General features: G+C 37.3%; 1 protein-coding gene across 1 annotated transcript in view; it reads left to right on the plus strand.

The window, feature by feature from the left end:
- LOC106871154 (SCY1-like protein 2) overlaps positions 1-16,688 on the plus strand; it is a 726,002-nt gene that overhangs the window by 648,191 nt on the left and 61,123 nt on the right. The window contains exon 16 of the mRNA XM_089340062.1: positions 5,491-5,565. Coding sequence (XP_089196188.1) covers positions 5,491-5,565 — 75 coding nt within the window. The remainder of the gene's footprint in view (positions 1-5,490; positions 5,566-16,688) is intronic.

Below are 16,688 nucleotides of genomic sequence, written 5' to 3' on the forward strand. Positions count from 1 at the left end.
TTTCACTTTTTCGATATCAGTGAAGAATTTCACTGGAAAAGTATACATAAGGTTGCCAAGAATTTATATCTCTCATCGAAGATCGGTGGCTATCGGACGCTGACGAAGGGAAATAAGCCTGAAACCCGGATCCGTTCGTGCTACAGATCAGGATGAGAGGGATAACTTCCCTTGGCAAAACAAACAGGACACAGTAGTGTGTCGATAAGCCAGCTGGAGGAGATGTCCTCCTGGGGCTAAAAGCAACAGTAACATCCACCCCTAGGGGTCAGCCACACTTAAGTGGCAATATACTTCACTTATATATATATATATATATATATATATATATATGTGTGTGTGTGTGTGTGTGTGTGTGTGTTCTTTACTCTTTTACTCTTTTACTTGTTTCAGTCTTTTGACTGTGGCCATGCTGGAGCACTGCCTTTAGTCGAGCAAATCGACCCCAGGACTTATTCTTTTGGGAGCCTAGTACTTATTCTATCGGTCCCTTTTTTGCCGAACCGCTAAGTTACGGGGACATAAACACACCAGCATCGGTTGTCAAGCGATGTTGGGGGGACAAACACAGACACACAAACACATACACACATACATATATATATATATATACATATATACGACGGGCTTCTTTCAGTTTCCGTCTACCAAATCCACTCACAAGGCTTTGGTCGGCCTGAGGCTATAGTAGAAGACACTTGCCCAAGATGCCACGCAGTGGGACTGAACCCGGGACCATGTGGTTGGTAAGCAAGCTACTTACCACACAGCCACTCCTACGCCTATATATATATATATATATATATATATATATATATATATATATATATATATTCCGTTTACATATTTGTTTTGCAATATTTTTGATGTGAAATCGTGTGTTGAAACAGATGTTGTTGTACTTGGGGATGGTCATATTGCCAGTTTAGCCAATAAAAACACACGCACTGTATATTTGGTGTTAATTTGCTTCACAGGCGCATAATCCAGATGTCACCTGATGTCTGTGACAGCACAGAAGATCTCCTCAGCAGGATCAACGACTGCAACAACACTTGCAACCTGACAGGGTGTATAGTGGGTAGCATGGATGTGGTATCACTATACCCATCTATCGACGACGTGGATTTTGCAGTGGAAAAGTGCGTGGAGATGATCAACGAGAGCGAAGTAGAGTTCCAAAAAGTCAACACAGAAGAACTGGGCCTCCTACTTAGATTGACATATGACGATGTATATCTAGATAGATACGACCTTAGAGATTTCTACCCTAGTAGACGTCTAAGAGGTAGACCACCCACAATTACTTCTATGGCTAGGAAGACCCCTATAGAGAGATGGAGTGGATGGACCAGAGCCATACGGACCCCCACTAATATCCACCAGGTAAAGAAAATGATCGCACATGCACTAGGAGCTAGTATTAAGGTCACCCTAAAAGGCCACACCTTTAAATTTAACAACAAATTATACGCCCAGGACGAGGGGGCAGCCATCGGTGTTAGTATCGCCGGTGATGTGGTCAATCTCTTCATGGTATGGTGGGACAGAAGGCTTAAGGAACGCCTGACACAGAACTCCATACTCGTGAATGTGTACTCTCGATATGTCAATGATATCAACTTAGTGGTAAAGACACCCCCACAAGAGAGTACCCCTGAAATAGAAATAGAAACTAAGACTATGGAGAGCATCCAGCAAATAGCTAACCAGAGTATTAAAGTTACGATAGACTACCCTACTAAACACCCTAACCATAGATTACCTGTATTAGATACTGAACTCTGGCTAGAAACTAAGAACAATAAAACCAGAATCCTCCATTCACACTATACAAAACCTATGGCCTCCAAATACCTGATCCACCGGAACTCGGCTATTGCGGACAATGCCAAATTCAACATATTGATGGCAGACCTCGTCAGAGTAATGCGAAATGTCTCCTGCATGTGCGACCCTACAGAATTAAAGAGACATATACAACATTTCGTCCACCGCATGCAGTTCTCAGGTTACAGCCATAAAGAAAGGATCAGAGTATACAAAGGAGCTATGAAGAAGTTTGAAACAATCAAACGCAACGATAGGAATGGGATTTGCCCACTCTATAGGAGCAAATCATGGAACACCATAGAAAGGACTAAGAAGAAAATAGGGAAGGCAAGCTCATGGTACGATAGCCACAAGTACCAGAGCGTCATGTTCGTCGACACCACCCCTAGAGGCGAACTGGCGTACCGCTTTAGAAGGGCCCTAGACAAACTTAAGCTAAGAATTAAGGTTGTTGAAAGGCCAGGCAACCCTATTAAATCCCTTATCAGTAGAACATACCCTTTCAGTAGAACCCCCTGCATTGATAGGAACTGTATCGTATGTAGATTTAGCCCACAAACGAACTGCAAAACCAGAAATGTGGTCTATAGTATAAGATGTACATAGGGACGATGCAGAAATAAGACAATGACATATGTAGGCGAAACAGCAAGGAGCATAGGGGAGCGGGCAAACGAACATTGGAGGGAACTTAAGGAAGGGAAGAACTCATCAGTTCTGTACCAGCACGCTGAGCAAGAACATAGAGGCTCAATCAACAACATAGAAATTAAAATCTTATCTACACATAGCAGTGATGCAGCACTTAGACAAATTACTGAAGCTACACACATAATAGAAGAGAAACCTAGCCTGAATAGGAAACTAGAATGGAACACTAACACACACCACTAACAAACCACAAACCACAGCATGTGACAACATGTTACCCATAAACCAATAATAATATGAACAAAGTATAATACAATACATAGATAAACAAATGGAATTAAATACTACATACGTTAACAAAATTTAATTAAGCACAAAAAAAACACACACACACATGAACAAATAAATAAATAAAAACAAAAACAAACGAACACGTATTAACAGAGTATATAGGTGATACAGACACTCCCCATACACACATGCACTTACAAAAGACACAGACACATTGAAGGACACGCATGCGTAGACACATACAATAGGAATACAAAATACAAAATGGCTGATAGTTAGCAAGGTGAGACACACATGAGAAGGAAGGAAACAAAGGACCACTGATGAGATCACAGAAGTGTGACGAAAGAACTCTGGCCGAAATAAGATTAAGATTAATGTAATATAAAGCTGAAGCAAATTAACACCAAATATACAGTGCGTGTGTTTTTATTGGCTAAACTGGCAATATGACCATCCCCAAGTACAACAACATATATATATATATATATATATATATATATATATATATATATATATATATATATATATATATATATATATATATATATATATATATATATATATATATATATATAATATTTGTAAATAGACTCGAAGGCTTTGTAAGTTACCGAGAAAGAACGACTATTGAAGTCTCTTAGTACAATAATAATTATATAATATATCATAATAATAATAATATATAAACTCCGATTTAAAGCGACATTTATCTAAACGCTTGACTGAAAAATGATGAGCTAACCCAAACCAGAATCGAGCCCACAAATCAAAGCTTACATGGTTCCTTGTGCATTTTTTTTACAAATATTATATATAGTATTAGACAGTAATATATCAATACATATAATTTGGCTGAATTTGATGGATGAGCGGGTTGTCTCAATCGGATTTGCAAGGAGCCATGTAAGCTTTGATTTTTGGGTTCGATTCTGGCCTGGGTTAGCTCATCATTTTTCAGTCAAACGTTTGGATAAATCTCGCTTTAAATCGGCGTATATATACATTGTTATCATAATATATTATTATATAGTTGTTATTCTGTGTGTGTGTGTGTGTGAGTGTGAGTGTGTGTGTGTGTGTGGTAAATGAAAACAGAAGATGGAATATATGAGAATTTATTATTAATCACGACAATTGTTTCGACACGTCTAGCATCGATCCCTCATGGGTGAGACTCTTAACAACTGGTTCAGAGGCATCCGGTGGCGCAGATGTGTCTCATCGAGTGATAAATAAACACAACTCCTTGAAATAACAGTTCTTCTCATTTCGTAGAAAGAAAGTAGCAAAACGAAGGAAATATCTTCATTTACATAGAAGATCAAAAATAAAATCAAAGATGCAAAAAAGAAACGAACACGCAATACAGTGAGAAAAGTATCAAAAATAACCGTTAACAAATACGGATGTATAAACGCCCTCGCGCAAGCTGTATGGCGCGTGTACACTCGCTCATACAAGCATTCGCGAAAATGGAAACATACACATACGTGAGGTTTGGTGCACTCACAATCACAAAGCCAGTTAAATCGCTACTCGGTGTTTATAAGAATAGGGAGGTTAAAAGTAAACTGAATTCATCCATACCTAAAGTAAATTATGTTAACAGTTACTTAGATTCATTCACATTGCATTATATATATATATATATATATATATATATATATATATATATATATATATATATATATATATATATTTATATATATATATATGTATATGTATGTATATGTACATATGTATATGTGTGTGTGTGCGTGTGTGTGTGTGTGTGTGTGTGTGTGTGTGTACGTGTGTGCATGTGTGTGTGTATGTGTGTATACGACGGGCTTCCACACAGTCTGTCTACTAAATTCACTCATAGGGCCAGAACTACTATAGTCCTGTCCTTATAGTCAGCCCAGGACTATAGTAGAAGACGCTTTCCCAAAGTACCACGCAGTGACACTGAACCCGAAGACACGTGATCCTAAACTGAGATTCTTAACCACACACACGTATACGCACACACACGTATATATATATATATATATATATATATATATATATATATATATATATATATATATGCATGTGTAGCTCATGTATATGTGTATATATATATATATATAGATATATATATATAGATAGATAGATATATATATATATATATGTATGTGTAGCTCATGTATATGTGTATATATAAAACCTGACAAAAGAAACACATAATGTCACTCACCGTTGTTGGTATCCTTTTTCACCCCTTTTCTCCACCCAGTCAACCAAATGCACCCTTTTTGCACAACCTGACTCTTTTCCCACTCAAAATCATAAGCACCACGATTTTAATTTTACTTCCACCATACTTGCTTCTTTGTATAATTGTCTGTTTGTTTATAACCCTTTCCCATAAATACCTTATTTCTCTTGCCTTCATCTCCTCTTCCTCCTATTTCACCTCCTACCCTACTTTACTTTCCTATTTTATCAAGCACGTTTTCACTTATTCCCTTCATTCTCCCCAATCACCTTCCTTTCTCTCTCTCTCTGTCTCTCTCTCTCTCTGTCTTCCTTTCCCCAAATTTTCTCCCCTTTTTTCTCCCTCATTATTTTATTATTTTATATTTCCTTTCATTCCACCCGCTTATCCTTCTTCCTTATTTTCCACCCTCTTACCTTGTAATCCTAAACGAGCAATCTATTACCTTACATGTGGTTTCCAAAATTTCACAGGGACAGGAGCGTTGGACACTGCTATCCCAGCTTCGCAGTTCCATCCACCGTGGTCAGCTGTGACCACCAACGCTGGTGAGTGTGCAGCCGCGTGACAAACTTCACTTTTAGACGACAATGTGCAATCAACTCGGTTTTTGCTTTTTTTAGGTAGAAATCTGCTAGTCTCTCTTCCTTCGTTTGTTTGTTCACTTTCATCATCATCATCATCATCATCATCATCATCATCATCATCATCATCATCATCATTTTCGTCATAATAATAATTATAATAATAATATAAAAGAATAGCTCTAAAGTGCCGATTCAGCAATGATGAGAGCGAAACAGGAGTTACTTAATCTCCAGATGTAAAGTTTTAGCACCAACTGAGTATAAATCAAGACATGACAGAGTTGGCCAGTATCAACACAGGTTAATATGTCGGCATTATAATTGTTGACAAGTAAATCTCCCTGTAACTGAGGGAAAACATGTAATGCTTCTTCGAGACTTTCCAGAAAATACACATGGAACCATCAAAGCTAATAAACTGGATTTTGTTGTTAAAGACCAAAATAATAAAGTGTGTTTATTGATCAACACGAGTATCCCTGTGACCATAATATTTCTGTAAAAGAATTTGACAAGCTCAGAAAAATATAAGGATTTGCTCGCTAAAATCAAAAAATTATGGCGTCTCAATTACAATATCAGTGATTGTAGGAGCACTTGGAAAAAAGGAACTGAAAATTATTTGAGAATATTCGCAAGCATACTATTCCTGCAAGAAGTGCAAAAGATTGTTTTGATTGGTACGTCACAAGTATTGAGAAGTATTGTCACTGTGAGAACGATATAACTAAATTTTTTTTCTCACACCTTTATTTGATTCTCTAACTGAACAATCTGGTGCGTTTATTTTAATGGCCTATCAATATATACAATGAGTTCCTTGTCCTCCAGCTATCGGGGAAACACTCCGCAAAGAAACGGAAACGAAATTGAAAGAAGAAAACTTAATCATAATATAATCTTTCCAACTATAAACACAAGGCCAGAAATATTTTGAGAGTGGGCGATAATCGATTACAACGACCCCGGTGCTCAACTGGTACTTGATTTATCGACCCCGAAAAGATGGAAGGCAAATTTCAATTCAAAACGTAAAGTTGGAATTAATGCCGCTAAGTACTTTTGTCCGAAGCGTTAACGTTTCTGCCAGTCCACTGCCTTATAATAATAATAATAATAATAATAATAATAATAATAATAATAATAATAATAATAATAATAATAATAATAAGAGCACTCAGAGAGCGCAAACCAAGGCAACACCAACGTCCGCTCAACGATTAGCCGGAGATGATTTTTAAAATGAGAATATCTGAAATAAACTCAACTGCTCTCGCAAACGAGAATACTAAAAATGAACCCGACCGCTCTCAAAAATTAAGTTAAAAAACAAGCAGGAAAAATAACCCAGAATAGTTGTCCGGTATCGGATCGATCCCAAAATCTAATCAGTTCGTGCCAGTCTCGAGGCCCAAACATCCCTGAAAGTTTCATCCGAATCCATCCAGTGGTTCTTGAGAGCAGGCAAACAAACAAACAAACAAACACGACTGAAAACAATACCTCCACCTTCGCTAAGGCGGAGGTAATAACAATAACAATGATGATGATAATAATAATAATAATAATAATAATAATAATAATAATAATAATAATAATAATAATAATAATAATAATAATAATAATGATGATAATAATAATAATAATAATAATAATAATAATAATAATACACACAGATAGAGAAATTAAGGCAAATAGACCAGATATAGTTGTCAAAGATCATGAAGGAAAAAAATGCCTTCTAATTGATGTTTCAATACCAGCAGATGACAACGTTTCTCTAAAAGAAATGGAAAAACTTTCAAAATACAAAAACCTGGAAATAGAGATAACTCGAATGTGGAATCTAAAAACAGAAACAATTCCTATCATAGTAGGTGCCTTAGGTATAATAAAAAAATATTCAGACAAATACATAACAAAAACACCAGGACTTACAAATATATATAACATACAGAAAATTGCACTACTGGGTACTGCACACATTCTACGCAAAACACTTTCAATACAGTAAACATAAGAGCACCACAGCAAACCACAGCACATACCCAAGGCGCACAGAGCTGCGCTCGGTAGTGAAGTGAAAGCACGTTATAAAAATAAAACTACTGAATAATAATAATAATAATAATATTAATAATAATAATAAGAGCACTCAGAGAGCGCAAAACTTCGCCAAGGCAACATCAACGTCCGCTCAACGATTAGCCGGAGATGATTTTTAAAATGAGAATATCTGAAATAAACACGACTGCTCTCACGGACGAGAATACTAAAAATGAACCCAACCGCTCTAAAAAAATAAGTAAAAAATAAAACAGGAAGAATAATCCAGAATACGTCTCCGGTACCGGACTGATCCCAGAATCTAATCAGTTCGTGCCAGCCACGAAGCCAGAGAACCTTGCACAAAAAGAATACAAACGCCGCCACGATGAAATGTGTGTGGATCTTCATTGGCTCTTATGTTGTAAATACCAATATGAAGTAACACAGAACTGGTATGAGCATGTCCCAAGTAAAGTTATGCAGGAGGATGGAAAGGTAACGATACTCTGGGACTATGATTTTCAGACGGATCTTGTAATCGAACACCGTCGGCCGGATATTGTCATATTGAATAAAGAGACAAATACCGTCAGATCATTGATGTAGCCATACTAAATGACATGAATGTTGTGAGTAAAGAGGTTGAAAAAATCACCAAGTACTCCGAATTGAAAGTGGAAATTGCAAGAATGCGAGAGGATAATACGAGAGGATAATGTAAAAGTGATAGCAGTGGTGATCGGAGCGTAGGGCTCAATCCCATTGAAACTTCAAGACTTCTTAAGGCAACTGGAAATCCCATGCAAAAAGTAGCTTCATTGGGCACAGCGCACATCTTAAGAAAAGTATTATCTGTCTGAGATCCTTGTTGTGATGACTAAAGACTCCGGGGCATTTTTACCTACACTGTGTTACGAAGGAATAATAATAATAATAGTAGTAATAATAATAATAATAATTATTATTATTATTATTATTATTATTATTTTATGTTTGACTTTTGTTTTGCATTTGTACAAGTTGGATCCAAGTCTCACCCAGAGACCTCAAGAGACAACAAGTTAGAAGTTCATGTAGGTGTTATGCCTAGGGTACCATATATTTGGATTTGTACAGTTTTGTTCAAGTGAATGTTTAAGAAACCATAAGAAAATTATGTTTGCTTTAAAATTTGAGATCACATAGACAGTATTTTACGTAGGATATGGGCAGTTCCCATGAGCACTATCTTTTGGACTTCAGCCATTTTGGGGTTTCCTGGTATCTGAGCTAGGTAGTAATCAGCCCGTTTCGCTGTCATTCCCAGGGCACCTATGACAATAGGTATTGTTTTCGTCTTCAGATTCCACATTTTGCTAATTTCTATTTCAAGATCTTTATATTTGCTCAGTTTTTGGTAGGTCTTGACAGATACGTTTATATCAATTGGGACAGTCATATCAATGAGGAGGCATGATTTTTGTCTGAAGTCTTTCAGTATGATGTCTGGCCTATTTGCGTCTATCTTTCTGTCAGTTTGAATGGTGAAGTTCCAGAGGAGTGCAATGTGATCATTTTCAAGTACTGGGGGTGGTTTGTGTTCCCACCAGTTTTTATCATGGGGCAAGTCCAGGTTTTTGCATATTACCCAGTGAATATATTGTGCAGCTCTATCATGCCTGTTGAGATACTCTGTAGGCGCAAGCAGACTGCACATGGAGACAACATGATCGATGGTCTCATTTTGTTGTTGGCATATACGACATAATGGGGAGCTGCCGTTCTTTAATATGTTGGCCTGGTAGTTCTTTGTAGGTAGGCATTGATCTTGGGCTGCTATGATAAACCCCTCTGTTTCTGATTTCAATCCAGAGGCCATTAACCATTGGTGGGTAAGGGCTTTGTCAATATCTGCATTATTCGCTCTCTTTGGGTATTTGCCATTGAGAGGTTTTCCATGCCATTTTTCAGTCATAATAGCTAAGGCAGCAATTTTAGCACGGGTTTTCAAGCGCTTAGCTTTTTCTGTAGGTGTTTCTAGTTCGTCTAATTCTTGAATTTGTTGCAATTGGAATTCACTTAGATATTCCTTTGCCTGTTTTGTTACTGAGTAAGATGCTTTCTTGCTTTCATATTTTAAGACAAGTTTTAGCATCCAGTCCTCAGAGTTTTTCATATAGGCGTCTAGGCCAATTGTGGCTACCTTCATTGATAATGCCAGCTGTAGTAGTCCTCGACCTCCCTCTTTTCTTGGCAGATAAAGACGTTCTATATCTGCCTTAGGGTGGTGCATTCTATGCATTGTCAACAGTTTTCGTATTTTTCTGTCAACATTACATATTTCAGTAATTGACCAGTTAACGATGTTGAAACTGTAAGTCACGACTGGTATGGCTAGAGCATTGATCGCTTCGATCCTGTTTCTCACGTTCAGCTCTGTCTTCAGTATTGCTCTCACCCTGCGATAACATTCTCTTCTGATCCTTTCCCTCATCACTGAGTGCTTGATATTGTCCCCTTCAATTACCCCTAGGTATTTGTAGCTCTCCGCTGGTTCTAACTCTTTTATGACATTTTGCTGGTCAAGGTTCACATTAGATGTATTTGTCATTTTTCCTTTGATAAAGATAGCTTTTGCACATTTATCAAGGCCAAATTGCATCCTGATGTCATCACTGAATTGTTTAACAATCGCTAGTAGGCCTTTGAGTTGTTGGTCATTTTTTGCAAAGAGCTTTAAATCATCCATGTAAATGAGATGATTTATATTTTTATCAAATATTTTATAACCATACTGTGCATCATTGAGCAATTTTGAGAGCGGTATTAGGGCTAGACAGAAGAGGAGTGGTGATAGTGAGTCACCCTGGAAAATGCCACATGAAATTCTTACATCTCCAGCATTTAGAGATTCATTGTCATTGTTCAACATCAGTGTGGTTCTCCATGATCTCATACTTACAGATAAAAAGTTTCGCAGAGTAGGAGCTATTTTATACATTTCCAGACATTTCCTAATCCAGCTATGTGGTAGGCTATCAAAGGCCTTTTTATAGTCTATCCAGGCTATTGACAAGTTTTTGTGTCGCTTGTGACAATCTTCTAAGATCATCTTATTGATGAGTAGCTGATCTTTACAACCATAAGATCCACGTTTACATCCCTTTTGCTCATTAGGGAATATGCTACTTTCTATTAAAAAACTATAGGTGTACTCGGTTAGGACAGATGTTAGCGTCTTATACATTGTTGTTAAGCAGGTTATGGGGCGATAATTTTTTGGTTCGTTTGTTTCCTCATTTTTTGGAAGCAGGAATGTTAAACCATTAACTAGCCAAGAGGGCATCAAACTAGGATTTTGCAAAACATCGTTGTAAAGTTTTGTTAGCAGTTCATGGCTTTCTGGGAAGGCATTCAACCAGAAGTTAGGAATTTTGTCCTTTCCTGGAGACTTCCATTTGCTTGACCTCCCGAGAGCAGATCTTATATCTTCTACCCTGACCCCCTCCCACTTTTGCTCCTCTAAGGAGTCTAGGTCTGTAGCTATTCTATCAATCCAAGGGGCCTTTTCATTGTGTGTTTTATCTTCTGCCCAGATTTTATTCCAAAATTCTTGCACTTCTTCTTTTGATGGGACAGACTTTATTGTTACTGGTGTTTTCCCTATCTTCCTGTAGAAATTTTTGGGGTTATTTTTGAACATGTTATTATCTCGGAAGAATTTAACACGCTTTTCATACCTTGCTATGCGGGCAGCTTTAGCACATACCTTTTGCTTGATGGTTTCTATGGTGGCATCAATGTCAACTATGGTTTTCATGTTATATTTTTTCTTTAGTTTTTGGGTCTTTGTAGGTTTGATACTCTTGTCAAATTTAAGGTTTTTCAAACATTCTATGTCAGATCTAAGCAGCTTAATTTGGTGTTGAATGCGTTCTTGCCAAGAAGGCTTTTTGTGGGAGTGTTGTCTTTTTCTAATCTTTTCACCACATAGAATCGTTGAGATTCTTGCGGATGCATAGTACAGGTGGTTGAGATCTGTAATATCAACATCATTAGCTGAAATTATATCCTTAAGTGCAAGGCGGATTTTACCAATTATTTTCAGGTTTTGGTTAGAATTGCGAATTTTGGGGAGAGTGTCGCGTTCATTCATACTAGTTTCTTTAATTTTTAGCCATTCAATCATGATTTGATTTTTTAGATCATGTAGTTCTGTTGCGTCGATTTCTGTATGACTTCCTTCATCTATTTGATTTTCACCTGCCTTAGTGTTTATGGTTGGTTCAGAGAGTATTTTATTTTGCCTATCAGTTACCTTAACTCTTTCAATTATTACTGTATTTTCATCAGCCTTGGGCTGGTTTATAATTATTTCCTCTGTAGTATCTTCTTTAGCTGCAGTTTCATTCTTTTTATCCTTTACTGCTTGCTTAATTTGGTCAATCTCTACTTCAGTTAGTAATTTTTTTTTTATAATGTTTCTTCTGACGTTGGCAAGTTTATTACTGTCTATGTAGGGTCTTACTGCAAGGTGTTTCTGTCTCCAGTTTAAGTAGGTTTGTACAGTATTAGATTTATCTGTAGGGAAATATATGGCACGGTAGAAGGCTCTAAGAACTTCTTTATTATCTTCCCTAGACCATTTTTCATTCTTTTTCTTTTGGTTATTTGATGACGAGCATGGATGGCCATCTGTTGGAATATTCCGGTTGTGGGGTACTTCCAGCTCCTGTGTGTCGGGAAGATTTGAACCAGTAGCAGATTTCTCGTCTCGGATCTGGTTCATTATCCGAGTAAGTGGTCCTTTATAATCCGGTTTATGACCATTGCGGTTTATATTTTGTTTTATTAACAGTGAGGCATAACAAGCTTCGACGTTGACGCTAGGGGACGGATCTGTCTGTTTAGGGTAAGTTTTTTGAGACAACACCGTCTCCGAGCTTTCGTGACGTAGCTTCTTAAGGCTAGCAGATCTATTTCGAGTGAGTGGCCCTTTGTGATTCGGTCGATAACCACTCTGGTTTGTGATCTGCCTTGTTATCATTGAGGCATGACGAGCTTTGGCGTTGACATTCGGGGACGGATTTGTCTGTTTAGGGTCAGTTTTTTGAGACAACACCGTCACCGAGTTCTCAGCATGTAAACATTGCTCGTAGCGTAGTTTTTTAAGGCTAGCAGATCGGTATTCATCTGTATTTTTTTTGTTGATAGATTTATCTCCAGGCATAGTGTATTTTTGTGTGTGTGTGGCGTTTTAAACTTATGAATGGTTCACTGTCTGTATTTGTTCACAAAATGAAAATAAACAAAGAAGAAAGAAAAAAAGTTTTGGTTTTGCTTCGTTTGTGATATGTGTTTTCGTATCCGTAAGTGTGTCCTGTGATTTTTACGTAGTTCTGTAAACATTAAGATGCATGTGTAGTTCTATGGGTATCAAAACGTATATATCATTGTGTACACGTTCAAGTGTATGCGTAATTATTCAATATATGTACTTACTATTTTGTTCCATTTCTTTTTTTTTATATAGTTTGTAAACTTTCCGGTGTTGGTTTTGCGTGTGTGATCGCACGTGTTTCATTGAGACATCGTGCATAGGAGGTCCTGTGCTTTGTATTGCAGTGAAACTTCATTTTTTAAGAATAAAAAATATTCTTAAAAAAATTATCTTCGTTAAAAGACCGCTTCCTTCAAATCTTCCACCGGTTCTTTTGGCTAATTCCATCGATGTTATTGGATTAGATATGTTTTTGTATAGGGAGCCCGGTGTAGCACATCCATGTTGTTATTCAGCCCGGTGCTGAATATTATTATTATTATTATCATTATTATTATTATTATTATTATTATCATTATTATTATTATTATTATTATTATAAATTCCATGATGCAATACTAGGCACTGGCTCTCAAGGCTTCTGATCTTAACTGATTGGAAGTGTTATCATGTATATTGTTTTGTCTTGGTATAAAAGATGGGCTACAGCAAATATTCTGCTTAATACCACAGATTTGCTTGTCAGTTGCTTGACCTTAACCAGTTGAGCATGTTCCTTAGTGGCTGGTGATATGTGCATCTCTGATCACGACTAGAAGAAGTGGGGCAGTATCGTAACTATGTGTTGAGAAGAATTTTGAGGGGTTTGAATAATTCATCTCTGGAAATATGGAAGTTTTGTTCATCACTTTTTGAATGGGATTGGGCTACTCGTTTTGAAGCAAATTCTAACTGGGCCCCAACTGCAAGGTCATGTGTTGTTTATCTGGATATGAGATCACCATGTCGCGCACATATGGTTGTAATGCATGAGTCTGTTGTATCTTTATCATAGGGTAGTCACGGTGGGTATATTGGGTTTCGTATATTTGTACCCCAATGTCACTTCGATGGCATGTGCTGCTCTTTCACTCAATAATAATAATAATAATAATAATAATAATAATAATAATAAGCAGAGACTGAAGGATTTTTAATTGCTGCACAAGACCAGAGCCTCCCCACCAGAAATTACCAAAAACACATAATGAAAAGAAATATAACAAGTAACTGTAGAATATGTGGAGATGGACAAGAAACAATAAATCATATTATCTCTGGCTGCCCAGTCCTGGCTAAGAAGGAATATATTCACAGACACGACAGAGCTGGGACCTATATACACTGGAAGCTATGCCAGCACTATGGAATAACAGAAAAAAGATGGTATAAACACACTCCAGAAAAGGTCACAGAAAACGAGAAAGCAACCATACTCTGGGATATGCCAATACACACAGATAGAGAAATTAAGGCAAATAGACCAGATATAGTTGTCAAAGAACATGAAGAAAAAAAATGCTTTCTAATTGATGTATCAATACCAGCAGATGACAACGTTTCTCTAAAAGAAATGGAAAAACTTTCAAAATACAAAGACCTGGAAATAGAGATAACTCGAATGTGGAGTCTAAAAACAGAAACAATTCCTATCATAGTAGGTGCCTTAGGTATAATAAAAAAATATTCAGACAAATACATAACAAAAACACCAGGACTTACAAATATATATAACATACAGAAAATTGCACTACTGGGTACTGCACACATTCTACGCAAAACACTTTCAATACAGTAAACATAAGAGCACCACAGCAAACCACAGCACATACCCAAGGCGCACAGAGCTGCGCTCGGTAGTGAAGTGAAAGCACGTTATAAAAATAAAACTACTGAACAATAATAATAATAATTCAATACCAGGTAGTGGCTCTCACGCCTTAACTAGTGGCGTTCACGCCTTAACTAGTGGCGTTCACGCCAGCTGATCTTAACTAGTTGGAAGTATTATCGTGAACATGTTTTGTCTTAGCGTAAAAGATGAGCTACAGCAAATATTCTGCTCAATACCACATATTTTCTCGTCAGTTGTTCGACCTTAACCAGAATGTCTCTCTTGGTGGCTGAAAAGATGAGAAAATCTGATCACGAGCAAAAGTTGTAAGGGAACAACATAGCCATGTGTTAAGAGGGATTCTCTGAGGTTTGAATAATTCACCTCTGGAAATATGAGAGTTTTGTTCATCATTCTTAAACAATCCTTACTCAGGGAACTTTTGAGTAGAATGAGCTACTCGGTCTGAAGAAAATTCTAACAGGGCCCTAACTGCAAGGTCATGTGCTATTTACCTTGATATGAAATTACCACATCGCGCACATATGGTTGTGTTGCATGTGTCTGATGTACCCTTATCAGACGGGTAGTCATGATGGGTATATTGGGCTTCGTGTCACTTTGATGGCATGCACTGCTCTCTCATTCAATAATAATAATAATAATAATAATAATAATAATAATAATAATAATAATAATAATAATAATAATATCTAAGACGTTGCACAGTATCCAATATCGTGATGTTGTTGTCTGTCAAGTCACAAGGACCTCAGACAGACAGTACTTTACGCAATATGTGTGCAGTTCCAAGTAATGCCGATTTTTGCCATTCACCTAGATTGTAGGGTATTCTAAAGTTTCCAGGTGTTTCTTCAGAATGCGTGGTATTGAACCCAATGCTCCGATGACAATAGGGACAACCTTTATGTTTGACTCTCGTAGCTGCCACATCTTAGCGATCTCCATTCTCAGGTCTCCATATTTATCAATCTGTCCTCTTTCTTTCATGATAATATGTTGATCTCCTGGCACTGCTACGTCGATTATTAAGCACTCTTGTTTGTCCCTCCTAAAAGTTGCTATATCCGACCTTCGGTGTTCTAACACCTTGTTTGTCTGGAAGTCAAAGTTCCAGAAGATTTTTGCATTACCTTTTCCGGTGTATGTTGGTACCAAGCACCCGTTACCTTGTATCCATTCTTCCGGTATAGTAGCCAGCGAAGGTTTTGAACTACGTTGTCGTATCTACGCTTCTACACTTTCTGCGCAAGACTTTCACAAGCACTAACAATGTGAGTCACGCTTTCGACCTTCTTCCCACACATTCTGCACAGGTTCGTTATAATTGTGTGATTCTGTCGAGGTCGACTTTGCAATTCATCCTTTCGGAGTCGATAAATTAAGTACTAGTGAAACACTGGAGTAGATGTAATCGACTAGTTCCCTCCCCCAAAATTTCAAGGCCTTGTGTCTTCAGTAGAAGGGATTATCACTATTATTATTATTATTATTGATGTTGTTGCTGTTGTTGTTGTTGCTGTTTCTGTTGTTGTTGTTGTTGTTGTTGTTGTTATTGAGGTGATGAGCTAGCAGAATTGTTAGCACGTCAGACAAAATGCTTAGCAGCATTTTGTCTGTCTTTACGATCTGAGTTCAAATTCTGCCAGGGTCGACTTTGCCTTTCATCCTTTCGTGGTCGATTAAATAAGTACCAGTTACGCACTAGGGTCGATATAATCGACTTACCCCTCCCCCAAATTTCAGGCCTTGTGCCTATAGTAGAAAGGCTTGTTATTATTATTATTATATTTTACTTATCAGAGCTCTCGGTCTTGTTCTGGTTGATTCTGTGAGAGCGGACAGCAACCTGTTGTCAGAGGTCCCACAGGATCTTTTTTC

The sequence above is a fragment of the Octopus bimaculoides genome, chromosome 23 (genome assembly GCF_046866305.1).
Source record: "Octopus bimaculoides isolate indiv1 chromosome 23, ASM4686630v1, whole genome shotgun sequence".
Taxonomy (NCBI): Eukaryota; Metazoa; Mollusca; class Cephalopoda; order Octopoda; family Octopodidae; genus Octopus; species Octopus bimaculoides.